The following is a 22,888-nucleotide window of genomic DNA, read 5'->3' on the forward strand; positions in this document are numbered from 1 at the left end:
AAATTCAGAGAGCCATGAGCCAGCCCTCCAAATAAAGTGCTAGGCACAGTAACCAGGAGGAGAGTAAGCAGCTGTCCCAACAATGTAATTTCACCAGCATTAGGAAACAACCTTCCAATCTCTGCTTCTAGATCCTCCCTATACAAGGCCTAAAATGCCACCATCAGAATTTTACTGCTTTATTTCAAGATGTATGTACCTGAAATATACAAATACCCCATGGAAGATAACACTGGGGGCATTTACATGTTTTGCAAGTTTGGCCTATAAGCAAAGAAGAAAACTGAGCAGCACTGAACACCTGTGCTTCAACAATCTGGTCTTAAGCCTGACCTGGGATCAGTCACACTAGTGAAACAAGGGGCCAGGGTTTCCATAGGCAGATGGGGTAGCAGATCCCTTTTTTCACCCAACAACTGTTAGCAGATTAGGATAGCTGGGTAGTGAGGGAAGGGTAGGGGCATGCCCCTTTCCCATAATCCCCTTCTCTAAACCTCATGGAATTTAGTAGTAACCACAAACCAGGTAGTTTTGGACATGTAGGCTGGCCAGGGGAAGAAGTTCTATGTTAACAGCACTGGCAACGCCCTATTCTCAGGTGTTTCTACTTGTAATGAGCAAAGCTTGGAGACTGCTATACTCTCTCTCCAGGCAACTCTCTTCAAAGAAGATCCTTTGGGAAATTTGGACAATAAAGAGTTATCTATTACAACCACTCTTTAGAAAAGCGTCTCTAACTTTTCAAAAACTCAGGTATTTCTTTGCTTGTCAGAAAACAAATGTGGCTTAAGCCAACATCTGGAATAGAGAAAAATACGGCAACCACAAAGAAAGATAATTAAATTAATAAAGAATGCTTTTCAGACATAACATCTCATGGGCCAAAAATATGTTTTCAGAACTATCCAGAACACAGCTATAGAAGTTACTTAGAGGCTAATTTTAGTAGATTAATTCCTGGTGGGCACCATTTAAGAGTAAACCACTGTGACTTTTTGGGCCATGCCAAGAATTGCACCCCAACTTCTTTTCTTTGAGAGGCCAAGGGAGCCATAAACAAAAATGTACAAACATTGTCACAGGATTAGAGGCAGGTTGATCACTTCATTCACTGCACGTTTAGAATCCATAGCTGAAGTGTTCACCTATTCTGAAATAAGGCATCCCAAACAGACACCTTGATGATATCCAGCCCAACCTCAGGTGCACTGCAGAAATACGCTTAACATGTGATCAGTTTCCTTGAAAACTTGAAAACACTTTCACTGATGGGCAAGCTCAGTATTACAGAAATATGTTCATTTCCTTGATAGAGAGTACTAATTTTCATAAAATTCTTCTTTATAAGAGCTGAAATGTATCTTCCATTTTTCCATTGGGGCAAAAAAGAGAAGTTACGCGTCTTCTGCCATATGGCAGCCTCTCAAGTATATAAAGATCATGATCATGTTGCCACTAAGTCTTCTCCAGTCTAACTCTTTCCAGATGTTTGGTTTCCTCCTCATCTTGGTCACTTCCCCTCAATAGATATTAGTTTTATCAGTGACCTTCCCAAATGGGGAGCCCAGAACAGGATAATAAGTAAATAACATTAGGCTAACCAACAGAGTTCAGGGGGACTAGCCTCCACTCTCTGGAAGCAGCAACAGTGTCACACTGCATTTTCTTGGTTCACCCAGCTATCTCATTCACCAAGATATTTTTTCTCCCACAAAAACTGCTGTGAAGCCAGATAGCCCTCATTTTGTATGTATATAATTTTGATTTTCTTTAAAAAATCAGAATGATGCATATCTCTATTAAATGTTATCTTGATAGTCTCAGCCCATCAATCTAGTCTTTCAAGGCTTTTTTGGAGTCTCGCTCTGTCACCCAGGCTGGAGTGCAATGGCTCGATCACAGCTCACTTGAGCCACCTTGACCTCCTGGGCTCAAGCAATCCTCCTACCGCAGCCTCCCAAGTAGCTGGGACTACAGGTGCAAATCCCTGTATATCTGGCTAATTTTTAAATTTTTTATAGAGACATGTTCTCCCTAAGTTGCTCAGGCTGGTCAAGGCTACTTCGAATCTTACTTTTAAATGATGAACTGCATCAGACATACAAAACAACGACAACAACAAAAAGAATCTAGAGAGTAAGATGACGTTCAAGCATTTGCCCTACACCCAGTTTAAGAACATATCACAAATAAAATTGACGTTCTTAGTACATGGCTCCTCAATTTCTTCCCTTTCCTCCCCATTCCAAGGTAATGGTCTTGTGCCTGAATTTATGTTTGTCAGTCTTACGCTTGAAGGTTATTTTGAATCTTAATTCGCTCACAAATTTGATAAGCATGCAATCTAGCTTGTCTTCATTTTTTTAAAGGTTACTTTTAGCTACTAACAGCATAATCATAAAGTATCATGTTATAAAGTTGCAGGAGATCCTTTCCCTACCTCCTCAAAAGAGTTTTTACTTGGACCTTCCAGCATTTGAAGCTATGTCACCAGTGTCAGTCTTTTTGACTTCATATACCTACCAAATAAGTAGCTTTATTTTCAAAAAGCTGTATGGTATGGCAGTGGTGTTTATCAAATATGTTACCAATATTTGAAGTTTGATATCATTTCTTTTTATTATGATTATGCTTTAAGTTCTGGGATATATGTGCACAATTTGTCTTCATTTAAGTACATAATTTAAACATTGAATAAAGCTACATTGTTAGCATCTACTGGCCTAGTAATCCCATAAAAATAATGAGGTGACTCGGGCATGACCTGTTCATAGGGAATCCTTACTAGTTCTCAGCAAATAGAGTGCAAAGAACTCCCAAGTGATATATTTAATAATTCAGTAAAAAACAATCAATATCAACACGATTGTCTGGTCACTAATAAAATATGGCTTTACTCCTCTCTTCTGAAAATCCTTCTGCAGGCTCCTGGCATGACATTCCCACCCCACCTTTCCCAAGAATTACTGACATGGTTGTGGGCTCACTTGCCCTCAAGGCTGTCATGCATCTGGGTGCAGGGATGTGTCCTCCCTCATAGGACACTGCTCTTTTTCTGTACTGCCTCACCTACCTCTGATTTCAGGGTTTTCCTTCTGGCTTACGGGCAGAGGACAAAGTATGGGTTGAAAAAGTTTATTGTCTTTCTATCACCATTATGCTATCTACCAACCCCTTTCTCCTCTAGAATTTTTCTTCACAAGTAAACCAAGGAGCTTTAACTTCTATTTTGTAAGCAGAATGATCCCCATTACATAGATCTACGGCCTGAAACACACAGAGGCTGCTCTCCTACATGGCTCTTCCATTCATGCTACGTTAACCTGGGAGGCTTTCCCCAACATGTTTTGGCTTGTTTGTAATTCCATGACTTTGAACAGAAAAATGGCACCTTCCCCTACTTCTATTCTTATCAATCCAGGGTCCTCTCATTTGGCACTAAAACCTGCAACAGGGTGGCTGCAAGGTGGGACTCTGTAAGCGGCTCACTAGAAGGCAGTCAGAAGAGACAAGTTCACAGTGTAGGAAAGTGGCCAGAGAGAACCTAGGTAACATCCGGTTCAATACCTTAATATGACAGAAAAGGAAACAGAGGGTCACAGAGGTGAAGTTACAATAAAAGCAAATGTCAGAGCAGAGCTCATATTCAAACTCAAGACTCCTCAAAGTCCAGGTAAAACACAGAATCCAGTTAAGCCTCTTTTCTATAAAAACAGTAACCGGGGGAATACAAAATGTGGCTCCAACATTGTAGGACAAGAGGTCCCTTGAGTACTTCACAGATACACAGACTGATCCAACACAAAAAGTCTCATTTCCAAATTAGTTTCATTTTTCTCTCAATCTAACTCTGTGCCCAAACCAGGGTGAAGCAGAGAAAGGTAACAAAAAATAAACAAATGAAAGCACCCCACAGCTGCTTCTGCATGGAAGGAAAGTAAGATTTATTTTGCAAAAATAAACACTGAGCATTAAAGAATGGCATAAAATGGTGAATGGGGAGATGAAGAGATTAACAAATGCTACAGACATTCGAAGGGAGAGGTGATTAGGAGCTGAGGTAGAGAGAAAGTGATGAGGGCATTACTTACTTCTCAGCAGTATTTTAACTACTGTCTGCCTCATTTATCTCTCTATAAAGCAAATCTTGTTCTCTATTTATCTACAAGGATTCTGGGAAGACAGAGCAGATGGAAACATAACGTGAAGCCTTGAAAGAGAGTTTCCAGTGTTATAATCACAAATGAAAGTAGAAGCCAACCGTTGTCTACTGCAAAAACCCCAATTCTATGCCATGGAAAATAAGGTCTTTCAACTTCATAATCTCAGTAAGGAGCAAAGCGATAATCCCTCAATTTTTGTAACTTTCAAGAAAAAGAAAAGGAGTCAATGTCATTTCCCAATATCATAGGCTTAAAAGGACCAACAAATTCTTAAGCTTTTGTACCCTAACTCCCTCTTTAAGACTGGTAAAATCAAAAGATTCCATGAAATATTTTAAAAATACAGAAAACATGTATTTTCTAATGCTGTGATTACTGGCTAGAGTTCCATATTTCAACTAAAAAACTTTCCATTGCATAGGTTCTTCTGAATCATTTCTACTGCCACATGTTTAGTTAAGATTGTATTGCTATTTGTATTTCAATATCTGGCAAAGTACTGGGCATGGTGGCTAATACCTGCTACTAAGTCTAGCATTTTGGGAGGCTGAGGTGGACAGATCGCTCAAGGCCGGGAGTTCCAAGCTAGCCAGGTCAATATGGTAAAACCTGTCTCTACTAAAAATACAAAAATTATTTAGGTTGGTGCAAAAGTAATTGTGGTTTCTGCCATTAACTGGGCACAGTGGCGTACACCTGTGGTCCCAGCTATTCAGGAGGCTGAGGCATGGGAATCACTTGAACCTGGGAGACGGAGGTTGCAGTGAGCTGAGATGATGCACTCCAGCCTGGGCAATGGAGTAAGGCTCCATCTCAAAAAAAAAAAAAAAAAAAAAAAAAGTCAGAGAAAAGAAAAGCAACCCAGGCACAAGTGTGCACCTGCAGTCCCAGCTACTTGGGAGGCTAAAGCAGGGGATCACTTGAGTTCAGGAATTCCAGGTCCAACTGGGCAACATAGTGGGACCCCATCTCTTTAAAAAAGCAAGGAAGGAAAGGAGGAGGGAAAAGGAAAGGAGAGGATATTTCACTGAAAACTTGTCTAAAGAGAACAATGACTAAATGGATTGGGGAAATAAATGTACTGAAAGTCATATGCAGTGAAAATAAACAACAACAACAAAAAAAAAGGGTGGGGGGGCGGAAGGGGGCTGTGGGTAAGAGAGAACCTTTAAAAAGTGCTTCAAAAGGGCAGTGAAGGGATTTCTCCTGCAGGTATTAACCAGATCTCAGTTATCTGCAGTAGAAGGCACTTTCTGTCTTAACTGAAACTTGCATACATACAAGTAACCACATTGGTGTAGAGAGGGCAAAAAGCCTTGTCCAAGTGTCACAGTTAGTGATTCGGCAACAGAGCTTAGACAGAATCAGGTCTCTGAGTCCTGGGACTTTGCTCAGGACTCTATGGTCCAAGGTTTGGGGCTTATATGGTTAGAGCTCTTTGACTGGAACTTGAAACTTGCTTGTGAAAGAGAACTTAGAGATATATGCCCAGAGACTTTTTGGCATCTGAAAAGACTTTCTAGTCTCTAGAAAGCCCAGAGAAGCAGGCCCTGGTGAGTTATATTCAGAGAGTCACTCAAGATTCTTTTTAAAGCATGAATCACTCTGCGTTGAGGTACCTGAACAGAAGAATGAATTAATAGTCTAAAATTGAAGGCGTCACACTCACATGGTAAAGGGCTGTGTATCTGGATCCCGCACAACATCAGAACATAAAATACACTGGATTTTAAAAAGTTGTATACAAGATGCTGGGATTGACATTATCATTTCTGTCCCAAGAGGATGCAACAATCGTAATGGCATGTATGCATAATTTTGGAAAATCCAAATCAGTGACTTCTAAGACTTAAATCAATGAAGAAAATCAACAGAGAAATAAGCTTAGATATACTCTTGAACACGGGATAAACAACTAAAACTACAAATAATACTTACAAATACCTTACAGAGAGGAAGGAAATAGCAGGTAAGTAGACATAAATCAAAGGCAAACAAAAAGCTGTCGCTGGCTCTTTTAATCTTCTTCTCATTACGCAATTCACTTTTAACAGTCAGAGCCACTTTTGCACTACTCCCACAAACTGAAATTTTTTTCTTTAGCCAAATTCATAGTATCTATGAGCCTGATTAGAACTCTTCCAAGTATATAAATTGCCCTTAAAAATGGAACAAAAATCAAACACTGCTGATCCACTGTGCAAACATACATCCATCTTTTCAGCTATTATCCCAAGTCAAAACAGCCCACTCTTTATCACTATCAGAACCACAAGCCCTGGAATGATAGGTTTTATGATCAACCTTTCACTTTCTTCATGAATAATTTTCTCAGAGGTCATGTAAATCAAATGCATACAGTTTTATCACATTCGCTATTCTTAAAAAATCTGTTTATAGTTTACCTCCCCAGTGAACATTTTGGGGTAGCATGGGTTGGTTGTCCCTGTGGTTGGTTGGCGAAACCCCAAACTAACTAAATCGAGGGCCTTCCACTTTACCACAGAAGGTGGTCAAGAAAATAGAGCCAGGGTTCGTCTGTATCTGGCCACAAATCAATCCTATAACCCTAGGCAATTGTCACCATGAGTCACACATGGTTGACCATTCCAATGAGCTACTTTTCCTACGGAAAAGCAAAATAAGGAACAGATCCCATCATTGATAGAGACAATTACTTCTATATCCAGAAGACAGCCTTTTCCTCAGATGCACCAACTGTGGATATAGGCTCTTCATCTCTCTCAGTTTCGTAAATTTCAGACCCTATAGGCCCATTCAGTGTAGCTAAGTTACTGGCTACTCAAAAGGCAACCAAAATAAACGGTTATTTTGGTATAACAGAAAGAGTACATCTAACACTCTTGACAAGCCCTGCACTCTTGTGTTCAAATTCTAGCTCTGCAACTGCCTCACTGTCTGAACCTCAATTTCCTGAACGGGCAAATGAGGATGATAACACCTCTTCTCAAAGAGTCACTGTAAGCAAAATGCCCAGTTCACTGCCTGGCAAAAAGGGCTCAACAAAGATTGATCTACTTCCTACTGACTTCTCTGCTCAGAACACTTTCTTTCTCGTTTTCTGCATTCCTGGGTCAAAATCTACTTCTTAATAAACTCTTTAAATTGTCTAACCAAATATAGTATGACCCTACTACTGTCTAGCTTATTAAAATTTGTGTGTGTGTGTGCGTGTGTGTGTGTGTGTGTGTGTGTGTCTGTCTGTGTGTGTGATGGCATTAAATTTCATATTCTAAGTTTGTGATCTACAGACCAGCAGCAATGGCATTACCTGGAAGACCATCTGAAAGTCAGGCTCTCAGGACTCACCCCAGGTCTAATGAATCAGAATTTATGTGATCACCAAGTGATATGTTTACATCTTGAGGTTTAAGAACACTGTTCTACAACACAGATGGACACTCAATAAGTCAGAGCCTACTGATTCTGTACTTAAGGGATCAATTGTGGCACTTCTGCTATTGATGGTTTCTACATGAATTTTTACTTCACAGAGCATCTTACTTACTGGAAGAAAGCAACTACTAACCGCAGCGTTTTCACTGGAAGAAGAGACTGATTGCAAACTTCTTACTTTGTATTTTTAGAGGTTAATAAATGATGCCCTGAGTACGGTGGCTTCAAAGCAATTTTTAAATCCTCTATATTAGTGGAATATTTGTTTTATATAATAGATACTTTGAATATAATGAGTAATATCAGAATTCTGATTATATGTAAACGAAGCAACATTTTGGAAAGGTACTTTCCATGTAGTAATTTCTTATTACTAGGATGCAATGAACAACAGATTGAGTAGTAAAAAGCTTCCACAAATTCCACAATTTTGAGGTACCTGAACTGAAGAAGTTAGTTCTTAAGACAGATGACAGGTTCTAAAGCAAATCTCTGTTTCTGATGTAAATGGCAATTCTGTGCACATGCCTTTCCTGCTTGCATCAACTTTCTGAAAACATTTCTTAGTTCTTTCCAGTTATTCATCAAAGAACATTTTTTAAGGCCCCTGAAAGTAAAATTTACCACCCAAATTCCTAAAATTAATCACCAAATGCTTGATGAAGGAGACTGGTAAGTTTGTATATCAGGAAACAAAAACCAGTCTGCATGAGTCATCTCTGTGATCAAAGATAACACAGCCACAGCCAGGGCTTGGGCAAACAAATAGTTCCAGCAAGTACATGCCAGAATCTCATGTTTAATGGTTTCTCACATTAAAATGCATAAGTCAGCTCTGCAAAACAAGGAAGTGGAACCCAGGACAACACATAAATAAGAAACGCTCTCTTGAGTTTGGATTCTTATCCATCTGCTCTAAATCCACTTCAATTTTTGGTAGAAGACAAAAATGAAGGTACTGTTTTGTCAAGAGGTAAGCAGAAAGGTAAGAGCTAACTAATACAACGGGCTTCTGAAATGTTTCATAAGAAAATTTTAATACTTTTTGGAGGCCTACAAATTTAGGCCTTTGATCCAAAATGAATAAAGTAATCAGAAGATGGCAAATGCCTGAAAAGATGTAACACAACAAGTGGTAATAGGCTCCAAAAGAAGAGAAGCCTGTTATCCTTTTATTCCATCAATACTCTACATTCATGACTTTTTTCAGGTACTACAAGCTCGAAAGAGAAGGTGAGTGGGAATTCATGCCACACGACATTGCCATTTACATGCCACCCATTGCACCTCCTGGCAGACTCCTTTGGAGTGAAGAGTCAGACATCCTGATGTCCTCTTGAACCCGTGGACAGAAGATACATACCAGAACCGAGCCTGCTCCGTGCTGGCCAGGCTCAACACAGAAATAATGCAAACACGGGGCTATGTTTCTCAAAAGGAGTATCTGCTACCAACAACATACACCCAACCTGCATTGAAGCAGACAGGACTCAAGGAAAACATTACTTACACAGGTTCTAATGAGATCCTGTACCCATGATATAAGCACCTTCCTCTGAAATGCTGGGGACAACAGCAAGAAGACCCAGGCCTCTGTCTTCACAAGACCCCTCTGAAAGTTGTGTGTGTGTGTGTGTGTGTGTGTGTGTGTGTGTGTGTGTGTGTGTAAAAGTTACATATATAAAATAGTTACATATGTTATATATACATATATAAAAAATAGTTTCTGAAATAAGAACAAGATAAAATATTCCCGTAAATCTTCCACACCCACCCCCACCATTTCCACACAGCATGACGTTACCTCATAATGAAGGGAACAAAAGGTCCCATGCTGAGAGCAGAAGAAGTGCCATCCATCGGGGAAGGGTAGAGTCTCTCCAACACCAAAAGTAAGAGAAACATGCTTGGATGACGATTTGGTTCTCTGGTATCACTGAGAAAACAATTATTACACATAAAGGATTTCACATTCAGGTAGTGAAGAAATCCTCCTTCAAACATTTTTCTTATTAAATGATTATGTATATGGCCAGGTGTGGTGGCTCACACCAGTAATCCCAGTACTTTGAGAGGCTGAAGCGGGTAGATCACATGAGGTCAGGAGTTCAAGACCAGCCTGGTCAACATGGTAAAACCTCACCTCTACTAATACAAAAAATAAGCCAGGTGTAGTGGTGCACACCTGTTAATTCCAACTACTCGGGAGGATGAGGTAGGAGAATCACTTGAACCCAGGAGGTAGAGGTTGCAGTGAGCCAAGATTGGGCCATTACACTCCAGCCTGGGTAAAAAAGTGAGACTCCATTTCAAAAAAAAAAAGTATATAAAGTAAGACTCTACAATCAAAGGAGAGTTCTGGTTTTTTTTCCTCTTATGTTCACTTCATATCTCCCTAATGTGCATCATAAGAAAATACTACTGGCAAAACAGTGGCTTGGGCTTTTGAACAGGATCCTCTTCTCAAAGCTAACCATTTGCATAATTAGAGTCTGCTATTTTGATTAGAATTGCTCCTATAGTAGAGAGGTGCCTGTTCTAGAGCACGAAATGTGAAACTTTCAACATCAAAATGTATTTAAGAAAGCATGGGCTGGGTGTGGTGACTCATGCCTGTAATCCCAGCACTTTGGGAGGCCAAGGCAGGCAGATCACCTGAGATTGGGAGTTTGAGACCAGCCTGACCTACATGGAGAAACCCCGTCTCTCCTAAAAATACAAAAAATTAGCTAGGCATGGTGGCCCACGCCTGTAATCCCAGCTACTCGGGAGGCTGAGGCAGGCGAATCACTTGAACCTGGGAGGTGGAGGTTGTGGTGAGCCGAGATCATGCTATTGCAGTCCAGCCTGTGCAACAAGAGCGAAACTCGTCTCAAAAAAAAAAAAAAAAAAAGTATGAGCAGGCAGTCACTAAAGGCCAGAAAAGCACGTTTGCGTAAACTACTAATGTGAGCAAACGCATCATAAACAGAAGTAAAATTCATTAATATAATTTTATTTTTTAATTATAGACAATAAGTGCACATTCACACCACGTGCAAAATTACAGGAAAAATACAAAACACATGCTCTAAGATATCCATACTAAAAATTCCACTACTACCAGCATTAGAATGTGATTTTTTTTGGGTGGGGGGAGACGAAGTCTTTTTCTGTCTCCCAGGCTGGAGTGCAGCGGCGCAATCTCGACTCATTGCAACCTCCGCCTCCTGGATTCAAGCGATTCTCCTCAGCCTCCCAAGTAGCTGGGATTACAGGTGCACACCACCACGCCTGGTTAATTTTTTTGCTTGTTTTTTTTTTTTTTTTCTTGAGACAGAGCCTCACTCTGTTGCCCAGGCTGTAGTGCAGCAGCACGATCTCAGCCCACTGCAACCTCCACGTCCCTTGTTCAAGTGATTCTCCTACCTCAGCCTCCCAAGTAGCTGGGACTACAGGTGTGTGCCACCATACCCAGCTAATTTTTAATTTTTAGCAGAGACGGGGTTTCACTATGTTGGCCAGGTTGGTCTCAAACTCTTGATCTCAGATGATCTGCCTGCCTCGGCCTCCCAAAATGTTGGGATTACAGGCGTGAGCCACCGTGCCTGGCCAATTTTAAACAGAGGCAGGTTTTTGCAGTGTTGGCCAGGCTGATCTAACTCCTGGCTTCAGGTGATCAGCCTGCTTCAGCCTCCCAGAGTGCTGGGATTATAGGTGTGAAGACAATGGTGAACTATAAAACTGGAAGTCCTCTTAATGGCTTTGCTCTCTGTTTCCAACAATACCAGCCACTTTCACTAAGGTAGAACAAGACCATTTCTGAATATAAGTGATCACATTAGTCAGCTAATTGCTATAGTTTCACAATGGCAAGATGTAACAAGTCAATAATAAAAAAAAAGACAGGTGTGCATAGAGCAAGCTCAATATGTAAACACAGATTTTTTTTAATAATAGGAAGAAAATAATTCATAACAGAAGAAATCACCATGTGATTCTTAGTTTCTATAACACAGAAAATGGAATTAAGTTTGATAAAATTTAACATAAAATAGGATTTTTAAAATATAAAGACAAGATTTTACACAGCTTTTCAAGTACAAATCTACTATAGAAAACCAGGCAACATAATATAATTATTTAAAAAAGCACCTTTTTAAAAAAGCTAATTTTATTACAAGGAAGAAGTCTGACCATGCACAGTGGCTCATGCCTGTAATCCCAGCACTTTGGTAGGCTGAGGTGGGCAGATCGCTTGAGCTCAGGAGTTTGAGACCGGCCTGGGAAACATGACAAAACCCCATCTCTACAAAAAATACAAAAATGGGTAGAGTGTAGTGGCCACTACTGTACTCCAGCCTGGGGGTGACAGGGAAAGACACTGTCTCAAGGAAAAAATTTTTTTTTAATTTAAAAAAAAGGAAGAATTTTATTAAAAACAGTTGCCTAGAGGGAAAATCTCAATCATGAAGGTAATATGACCATGAGTTCATTTTGCCCCACCCAATTCTCTTCTTACCTGTCTACTGTATTGGCTACAGTTTCCAACTGTTTGAGAAGAAAAGGATAGAGTTCTGGGAAACGCGAGAAAAACTCTCTGCCTGTCATTCTGTGAAAGGAGGAGGAAAAAGGATGAGTTATTATCATTTATTCCCTTTGATCTGACAATAAAGCCTTTTTTTAAAAAAGGAAGATAACTAAGGTCATTTGTTTGGACATTTAATTAAATACAGTTAAAAACAGAATCTACAGCATCTTAAGAGTTTAACAATAAACATAAAAGATAATTTTGATTTCTGAAGTGCTCTCAATACATGAACTGTTATCTCAAAATTTAAGATTATGTATGTTTACAAATATTTGATATTATATTCTGTCAGGGGAGAAATATGTAATCTGTAGATGCCAAGTTTCCATAACTGATTTGGACTATAAGTAGACTCAACACCTGATTGACTGAGACTGACTCAGCTTCAGTGGTAAGGACAGGTCTAGACCAAGCTTTCTCAACCATGGCACCAATTACATTTTGGACCAAACAACTCTTTGTTTTAAGGGGCTGTCCTATACACTGTGTCCTATACATGTTTAGCAGCTTCCGTGGCTTCTACCCACTAGGTGCCAGCAGCACAACCCTCCCCAACAATCATGACAATCAAAATGTCGTCAGACATTGCCAAATACACCCCATGGGACAAAATGGCCCCTGACTGAGAACCACTGGTTTTGAGTACGATTATCAGAAGTACAGTCTTGGCATGTGAAGGTCTGGAAATCCAATCCCTGCTGAACTTCTAAGGATTATCTTTTCCATCTTTATAAAAACTTCTCTTGAACTATGAAAGTAAAATAGTTCCTCAGACTGCACCACTGATCAAAAAGCTCAAGCTAAATATACCATTTAGGAACATACTGTCTCCATAACTATTAAAGAATTACTCTGAAGGGGTGATGTAAATATTTCCTAATCTACCCACTTTTATCAACTCTACGTGTTATGTCCCTATTAATTGTAATACAGAATATCACATTTTTAAAAAACTGAAACATTTTTATACACAGCAAATGCTCTGATTGAGTGTACCATTCAGCCCACAAATGCATATTCGTGTAATCCACACCCCTATGAAGACTCAGAAAATTTCCATCATCCCATAAAGATCACCCATGCCCCTTCTCAGTCATCTCCCACCCTACAAAGGAACCTCTGATTTGATTTCTATCATCACAGTTTGGTTTTGTCTATTCTAGAATTTCCTATAAATCTAATAATACATTTTCTGTCTCAATTTTTTCACTCAGCACAGAGTTAATGAAATTTATCCATGTTATTCAACATATCAATATCATCTGGTTCTTTTTTTGTTGAGTAGTATTCTATTATATGAATCTATAAGTTTGTTTATTAATTCTCCTCTTGACAGACATGGGTTCTTTACCTTTTTTTGCTATTATGAATAAAGCTGATGTAAAATTCTTACGTAAGACTTTTAAAGAACATATTTTCATTTCTCCTGGATTAATATCTGATAATAAAACTGTAACATGTCTAACTGTTTAGGAAACTGACAGTTTCCCAAAATCATTATACCATTTAACACTCCCAACAATAAGGTAGATTTCTGATGGAGATTTCTACCTTTTTTTCAACATTTGCTGTTGTTTTGTTTTTCCTTCCTTTATAGCCATCCTGTGGGTATGCAGTGTCTCCTGTGATTCTGATTTGCATTTCCTCGATGACTAACGATGCTGAGCACTTTTCACGTGCTTTGGTCATTGGTATGACCTTTTGTGAAGTATCTCTTCAAGATTTTTGCTCATTTTTAATAGGTTGCTTTTCCTTGGTCATATACCCTCTTCCAATCTATGGTTTGACAACTTATTTTTTAGATAACGTCTTTTGATGAGCAGAATTTTAAAATTTTTGATAAAGTCCACTATTTAATCAATATTTTTCTTTTATGATTCATGCTTTCTATGGCCTAAGAAATCTCTACCCATGTACATAAGAAAGATATCCTATATTTTCTTCTAGAAGCTTTATGGTTTTAGCTTTTACACTGAGGTCTACGATCCATTTTAAATTAATTTTTGTGTATAGTATGAGATAGAGGTCAAGGTCCTTTTGTTTCCACATTGGTATTTCACATTTTTAATAGGGAGATGTTCCGTTAAAAAGAAAAAAAAAAAGATATGCCTTAAAAAGGAGATGTGGCTCACGCCTATAATCCCAGCACTTTGGGAGGCCAAGGCAGGTGGACTGCTTGAGGTCAGGAGTTCAAGACCAGCCTGACCAAGATGGTGAAACTTCATCTCTACTAAAAATACAAAAATTAGCCAAGCATGGTGGTGGGCGCCTGTAATCCCAGCTACTCTGGAGGCTGAGGCTGGAGAATAACTCGAACTTGGGAGGCGGAGGTTGCAGGGAGCTGAGATCGCGCCATTGCATTCCAGCCTGGGCGACAGAGCCAGACTCAGTCTCGAAAATACAAACAAACAGGGGAAAAAAAGGAGATGTGTTATGCTCATAGATTAGAGGATTTCACATTAGAAAGATGACATTCTCCCCATTGATTATAAATGCAACGCAATTCCAATAAAAGCAGTGTGTGTGTGTGTGTGTGTGTGTGTGTGTCTGTAAGTGACCTGAGAAGTTGATTTATTTTATTTTATTTATTTGTTTTGAAACAAAGTCTTGCTCTGTTGCCCAGGCTGAAGTGCAGTGGCGAAATTTTGGCTTATTGCAACCTCCACCTCCTGGGTTCAAGCGATTCTCGTGCCTCAGCCTCCCGAGTAGCTGGGACTACAGGTGCACACCACCACACCTCGCTAATTTTTTATATTTTTAGTAGAGACGGGGTTTTGCCATGTTGGCCAAGCTGGTCTCCAACTCCTAATCTCAGGCAACTGGCCCACCTCGGCCTCCCAAAGTGCTGGGATTACACGTGTGAGCCATCATGCTCCGCCCTAAGATGTAGATTTTAAAATGCAAATACACATATCAAGGGCCAAGAGTAAGAGTAGCAAAGAAAATCTGAAAGAAGAACAAGGTTGGAGGACTCATCCAGATAGCTAAAAATACCGTAAAACTCAAGTAATTAGGACTGTGGGTACAAGTAAGCCAATAAAATAAGAGTAAAAGGCACAGGAGCAGACATATATTAACACACGTATAAAAACTTGATTTGTAAAAGAGCTAATACTGCAGATCACAGAGAAAGGTACTGTGGTAACTGATTATCCACACAGATAAAATTACAATTGATCCCAATCTCCCACTGATACGGGAAGCAGGCAGGGAAGTGCTGGGAGGAGAAAGGGGGGTCCCTGGTGAGGGCTCCACCCCCAGCCTGTGCCCAGGGACCTAGGTGAGGATAGGCACTCCTGCCTTCACCCCCAAATGCTGCATTTCCCAAGACCATCCTGTGCCTATAAAAAACCCCAAGACCCTAGCAGGCAGGCACACAAGCAGCTGGATGTCAAGAGGAGCACATCCACAGAGGAACACACAAGTAGCTGGATGTCAAGAGCACACCAACAGGCACCAGCAGGCTGGCACACCAGCAGGCCATCCACTGGTGGGACAACTTGGAGATTGGCCAGGGCAGTCAGAGAAGAGTCAGGCTGCTGAGTGGCCCAACCCCAGGGAAAAACCATCTCCCTTCTGGCTCCCCTATCTGCTGAGAGCTACTTCCATTCAATAAAACCCTGCACTAATTCCCCAGGCCCACATGTGATCCAATTCTTCCGGTACACCAGGGCAAGAATGCTGGGATACAGAAAGCCCTCTGTACTTGTGATAAAGCAAGGGGGTCTAATCAAGCTAACATAAGCCACCTGTGGATGGCTAACCTAAAAGAGCACCCTGTAACACACGCCCACTGGGGCTTCAGCTGTAAACTTTCACTCCTAGACACTGCTGTGGGGTGGGAGACCCACAGCCTGCCTGTCTGTATGCACCCCTAGAGGTTTGAGCAGGGGGGTGCTGAAGAAGCGAGCTACACTCCCATCACACACCCTGCGAGGGGACAAGGGAGCCTTTCCTGTTTTACCACCATATATAAAAATTAAATTCCATTGACTTCAAGGTTTAAAAACAGCATAAAGAAATAGCCGGGCATGGTGGCTCATGCCTGTAATCTCAGCACTTTGGGGAGCCAGGGCATGTAGACTACTTGAGGTTAGGAGTTCCAGACCAGCCTGGCCAACATGGTGAAATCCTGTCTGCACTAAAAATACAAAAATTAGCTGGGCGAGATAGCGTGTGCCTGTAATCCCAGCTACTTAGGAGGCTGAGGCAGAAGAATCGATTGAACTCAGGAGGTGGAGGTTGCAGTAAGCCAAGATTGTGCCACCGCACTCCAGCCTGGGCTACAGGGTGAGACCCTGCCGCATCCCCCCCGCCGCACCCCCCCCCACCACACACACAAAGAAATGCATGAAGTTTTTTTTACCTTTTTTGAAAATTTGGGATTCTGCCCTGAGCATTCCTGGCATGATGCTTCTTTCTTTCCCCTAATGACAAACCCAGGCAGCCTAGTTAGTACACCTTCCATGTGGCAGCCTGGCCAAAAGGGCCCTAGGAAATTCCAACTTAATTCTATTTAGCCACCTGGATTCTCCTAAAGGATTAACGTGGTCCTAAATCATAAGATAATGACTGCCTGCTTGAGTACACTGCTTGTTGAGTCTTCCTAAGGTGGCCCACGTGTACATAAAGGGTCTCTGTAAGATTTATAAAAATGCCTTGTCCTTCTTGCACCTGCCCATTCTAGACAAAAGGTCTGGTTGCAAGTAGGGAACAACTGGAAAAAAGATGAACTTATAAATAATGAAACAGAACAACTGATTTTGAGGAAGTAGAGAGAATAATCTTGACACCTGGGAAGAGACTATCTCAGACCCCAGGAGGTACAATAAAAGGAAGAATGTTAATGGTGTCTGTTTTTTGAAATTGTCCCTAGGGCCTTGCCCACCAGGAAAATGCTCTGCTGTTCCCCCAAACTGTCATGAGCACATTAAATTTAACGAGCTGCTGGGTCTGTGATCCTCCCTCAGATGGCTTGAAGCACAATTTGATTTATTTCCCCTCAACCTTACTGAGGAGTCTATCAGAAACTATGTTACGGCCTTGGCTCCAGCACCTGACCCTTCCTTGGAAAACACCTATCTCTGAATGCCCTTCCCTTTTCTGTAGCCATAGCTCAACCATTGCAAAGGACAGTTGAATGCCACTCAGCTGTTGGTGTGGGCAAAACAGGATAGGTTGGAATGACTGCACTTAAGCAGTCCCTCCAAAATCAAGGACTAGAATAAATTCTTTGGACTAAACTAGAAACTTTAAGGTTTACCAGCTGATTCTTAGGCCACATTGGAGGCACTGTCAAAATATGCTCCTCAACTGATGTAGGGAACTCCCCAAACTAAACAAATGCTTTCTTTACAGGGTTATTAGGTGTGTCCTTGGGACTCTGTTTCTTTTGTGAAAACAGGCATTACCTCTCCCCCCAAAACACCGTGATTTGCACCTTAGAGGTGGTTGTAAGCAACTTTCCAATGTTTAAGGAAATACCTCCAGTAGATGATATAGCTCTCAGATGACTATGAAGATCTCTCCAAAATTAGGTTATGCTTGGTTATTGACAGAAGCTTCCCAGAGGTATAAGCAACTCATTATTTTTGCACACCCTGTGGTTGGTTGGTCCTGCTGTAAGGGTTATTCAATTGAAAACATGGTACAAAATTTATCAACTGATTTTAACTGAGGTAATCACTGATAGCACTTCAGCCCAAAAAGCCATGCAGGTTTGTTTCAATTCATAGGGCAAGTCATAACAATATAAATGAAAAATTTTCTTAGACTTCCAATTTAAATGTATCCAGGTTAGGATAAAGTCTATACAATCGCTAATATGTTCTGCTGTACCTGGCTTAATGCCTTGGGCTAAATGGAAAGGTCAATACAAAAACTTCAAAAGACAGCCATTTGGGTTTCTACCATAGACCTTATTGGTTTGTGGGATTTTTCCAAGTGATTGGATCTGAGATGCGGAGAGGCATAGTCAATGGCAATACTGAAAGCTGAGCTCATCCTGCTGCTTGGTGTCCTATTAGTAGTAAACTTAATTAAATGTTCTATGAGACAAACTAGATTTGGTACCAACTCATCAGTTAGATTAATCAAAGGAGCCAACAGTGTGATGTATTTATTCATGGGAAAATTCACCAGAATTTTCACCAGAAATGGGAGACAGATGCTGTTGAGAGACAAGCTGAGTTACTGCCACTGTGCCACGACTGCAAAGTGAAGCGCTGACTGTCCTTTGTTCTGAATTTTCTTGACTCTATTCAAGGATGTTAATATAATGAACAGCGTTGGAAGATACAGTGTCTCCCTCTGGAGCAAACGGCAGACATGTTTACTGCCCATTATAAAGGATTCAGGTTCCCTAACTCTGAGTTCCCCTCCCATAAAGATACTTACTGCATGTATGGGTGTTATCCATCCCTCTTCACATTGCCCTGTGAGCACTGGAGCTCAAGGCACTGACACAAAAGTGCTTATCCTCTGGCTATTGATACTGTTGTAACACACTGCCCTTCATCTCTGACCCCAAGTGTCTCGTGTCTTCTACCAGCATCTATGAAACTGTGCCACGCTAACTTACTGGCTTGCAAGTAAAATCTGAGACCCTTCAATGTTCTGGACAAGGAGGCTATTCTAAAAGGAATGAGAGCAATTTGAGAGCTTCAGGTCCACAATGGCCTACGATGTGACATTTTAAATATCAAAGTAATAACAACTGTGACAGACTGAAACACATCAAATAAATGAAAATGTAGTGGCTTCATAAAAGCTCATGTTACTAGTCACCACTGGAAGGTGCTAGGACAGCAACTTCATACTTTGAAAATTAATAAAGGGGGAAAAGCATTCATCCTTTATTCCCTGAAAAAAATTGTATTACATAGTATCAGGTAATTAAAGATAGTTGTTTTTGTAGAAGATTTCAGTCAATAAGTGGAAAAGAAATAATAGAAATAACCTTTTTATAACCCCTAGTAAAAATAATGGGTCCAAGCAATAACTATTAATGGAAGCTAGAACTGGTAGGTGAAAGGCTGATAGGAAACTTTATAATGGAAGAATCAAGATGACATAACTTGACATGATACCACTGATCAATCTTAGCATTACTTAAAGCTAGATCACTTTAAATGCATCACACATTAGGAAGGACATATATTACCAATAAAATACTCTTGTCTAAAGAAAACATTATTCCACACAAAATCGCCAGGTTTCACTTATAAATCAACATCGGGGAAGATTATAAAATGTTATTGAATAACAGAAATGTAACAAACTAAGAAACTTAAACACAAGCCAGAGTTGAAACACTCACCTTTCTCCCACCCTGTCCACAGTGTCTCAAGCTCTTCTGCAAACCAAGTAGAAAAGCTCACTGATAGCTCATAAGACACCTAAAGTGCCTAAAATCTGCATGACAAAATATTTGTAACAAGCAGTCATGTCTCATAAAGAGGTTCTACACAAGGGGATATTTGCAAAAGAAATATAAATTTCTAATAAATATATAAAAATAAATACAATATAATTTTTGAGACTTGAAATGGATGAAATAAGATTAGCAAATGTAGATAACTGCTGAATCTGAGTGGTAGATACACAGGGTTAATTATACTTGTATTAGGTCATTCTTGCATTGCTACAAAGAAATACCTGACACTGGGTTATTTATAAAGAAAAGAGATTGGCTGGGCACGGTGGCTCACACCTGTAATCCCAGCACTTTAGGAGGCCAAGGTGGGTGAATCATGATGTCAGTAGATTGAGATCATCCTGGCTAACATGGTGAAACCCATCTCTACTAAAAATACAAAAATTAGCCGGATGTGGTGGTATGTACCTGTAGTCTCAGCTACTCAGGTGGCTGAGGCAGGAGAATTGCTTGAACCCAGGAGGTAGAGGCTACAGTGAGCTGAGGTCACGCCACTGCACTCCAGCCTGGGTGACAGAGTGAGACAAGGAAAGGAGAAAGGAGAAAGGGGAACGGAGAGGAGAGGAGTGGGAAAAAAAAGAAGAAAGGAAAGGAAAGAGGAAAGGAAAGGAAAAAGGAAAGGAAAAGGGAAAGGGAAAGGGAAAGGGAAAGAAAAGGGAAAGGAAGGGGAGGGGAGGGGAGGGGTTGGGTTTAATTTCTTCATAGTTCTGAGCCTTTATAGTAAGCATGGTGTGGGCATCTGCTCAGTTTCTGGGGAGACCTCAGGAAGCTTACAATCATGTCAGAAGGCAAAATGGGGAGCAGGCACATAACATGGTGAAAACAGAGGCAAACAAGAGACAGTGTGGGAGGGAGGTACCACACACTTTTAAATGACCAGATCTTGCAAGAACTCACTCTCACAAAGACAGCCTCAAACATCAGGGATCTGACTCCACGATCCAAACACCTCCCACAGGCCCCACCTTCAGCACTGGGGATTACAATTCAACATGATATATGAGTGGGGACAAATATCCAAACTGTATCATACTATTCTCTTCATTTTGACATATGTTGAAAATTCCCATAATAAAGTTTTAAAATTAAAAATAAAAATACAGGCCACAAATGGGGAGAACATTTGCATGCATATATCTAAGAATTACATAATTAGTATCCAGAATATACAAAGAACTCAAGTGAATGACTGACTAAAAGACAACTCCATATAAAAATGGACACACTAATCAAAATGCAATTCAGAGAAGATAAACATTAGTGGCCAAGAAACAGTAGAAAAGATGCTAAACTGTTAACAAGAGACTATTTTACACCTTCAAATTGGCAAAGACTAGTAAGTCTGGTGATCCCACGTATTAAATCTTTCAGACACTGGTTATGGAAATGAAAATTGCTACAATTCTGAAAAATAATTTCAGATTTTTTTGAAAGTCAGAGATGTGTTTACCCAGTGACTCAAAAATGTTACTCCAGGGTAAATGGCCTAGATAAACTTTTGAGCATGGGCATCAGAAGGCTGGTACATGCATATGTATAGCAGCCACATATTCATCAACAATACGAGTAAACTGTAGTATAGTGGTCCCCGTGTGTAAGCTTTAAAGAATAATGCGATAAGCGTTTTGGGCTGGGCACGGTGGCTCATGCCTGTAATCCCATCACTTTGGGAGGATAAGGCGGGGGGATCACCTGACGTCAGGAGTTGGAGACCAGCCTGGGCAACATGGTGAAACTCTGTCTCTACTAAAAATACAAAAATTAGCTTGGCGTGGTGGTGCGTGCCCGTAATCCCAGCTACTCAGGAGGCTGAGGCAGGAGAATTGCTTGAGCCAGGAAGGCAGAGGTTGCAGTGAGCCGAGATTGCACCATTGCACTCCAGCCTGGGCAACAAAATGAGACTCTGCCTCAAAAATAAATAAATAAATAAAATGATCATGAAATGAAATGAAATGAAAAATAAATACTTTCTGGATCTACCATCTAGCTAAAGAAGTGGAACATTACAGTAGTCCCCCCTTAACTGAGGGAATCTATTTCCATAATCTATTTCCATAACTGAGGGAATCTATTTCCATAAGTGGATGCCTAAAACCGTGGACATCACTCAACCATATATATACCATGTTTTTTCCTGTACATACATAGCTGTGATAAAGTTTAATTTATAAATTAGGCAACGTAAGAGATTAACAATAACAATAAACTCAAACAATTATAGCAATACATTGTAATAAAAGTTAAGTGAATGTGGTCTCTCTCTCTAAGTAATTTATACTGTACTCACACTACTTCTTGTGATGATGTGAGATTTTTATCATGTGAGATAAACTGCCTATGTGATAAGATAAAGTGAGATGAATGACATACCATTTAAAACTTATAACTGTCTCCTTCTGGTTGTTCCACCTAATATTTTTGAATCGCCGGTGACCAGTAACTGAAATCACAAAAAGCAAAACCATGGATATCCTCATCCTTGGTTTCAGTTCCCCAGTCAAATATGGTTCAAAAATATTAAACGGAAAATTCCAGAAGTAAACAATTCATAAGTTTTAAACTGAGTGTCATTAGATATTTAGATATATAGAGAGATATTGAGAGAGAGAGAGAGAGAGAGAGAGAGAGAGAGAGAGAGACAGAGACAAAAAAATCACACACACTTAACTTTTATTATAGTATACTGTTATAATTACTCTATTTCATTGTTAGTTACTATTGTAACTAACAATGAAATAAAGTATTTATTTTTCATTTCTTTTTATTTATTTATTTATTTATTTATTTATTTATTTTTGAGACAGAGTCTCATTTTGTTGCCCAGGCTGGAGTGCAATGGTGCAATCTTGGCTCACTGCAATATTTACTGGACATTTTAACCAAAATATGTTCATTTCCTTTTTTACTTGTTAGGTATTTTAATGGAAAAAGTAAAAATCCAAAGGTTAAAAAATAGACACTGGACTCCCCCCAGTGCCCTTCCTCATAGAGAACTGTGTAACAGCATTTCAGCTTTCCTATTAAAAAAATTCAGTGCACACAGGGACATACTTTTACTTTGCAGTTTTTTTTCCTACAAATAATCATATTATATACGCTTTTCTGCACCTTGAATTTTTTTCACCTAATCTGCAAAATTATTCCATGTCAGCCACACTGATCTATTTTCTTCCATTTAATGGCTACAGAGTAATCTACTGTATGGTTGACTGTAATTTACTTAATCCCTAATGATAGGCCTTTTGGTTATTACCAGTCTGTTGCTGCTACAAATAATTATATGTACATTTCCTCATTAATGAA

General features: G+C 40.0%; 1 protein-coding gene across 6 annotated transcripts in view; it reads right to left on the minus strand.

Annotated features, from left to right (window-relative positions):
* The window catches only part of THADA (THADA armadillo repeat containing), a 362,400-nt gene that overhangs the window by 194,055 nt on the left and 145,457 nt on the right, over positions 1–22,888 (minus strand). For all 6 annotated transcript variants that reach the window (XM_032239429.1, XM_032239424.1, XM_032239426.1 and 3 more), the window contains 2 exons: positions 12,082–12,171; positions 9,385–9,516 (listed from right to left, as the gene is read on the minus strand). In XM_032239429.1, the coding sequence (XP_032095320.1) occupies positions 9,385–9,516; positions 12,082–12,171 (222 nt within the window). The remainder of the gene's footprint in view (positions 1–9,384; positions 9,517–12,081; positions 12,172–22,888) is intronic.

This window comes from Sapajus apella, unplaced genomic scaffold, assembly GCF_009761245.1.
Source record: "Sapajus apella isolate SASKATOON/1434 unplaced genomic scaffold, GSC_monkey_1.0 scaffold44, whole genome shotgun sequence".
NCBI lineage: Eukaryota > Metazoa > Chordata > Mammalia > Primates > Cebidae > Sapajus > Sapajus apella.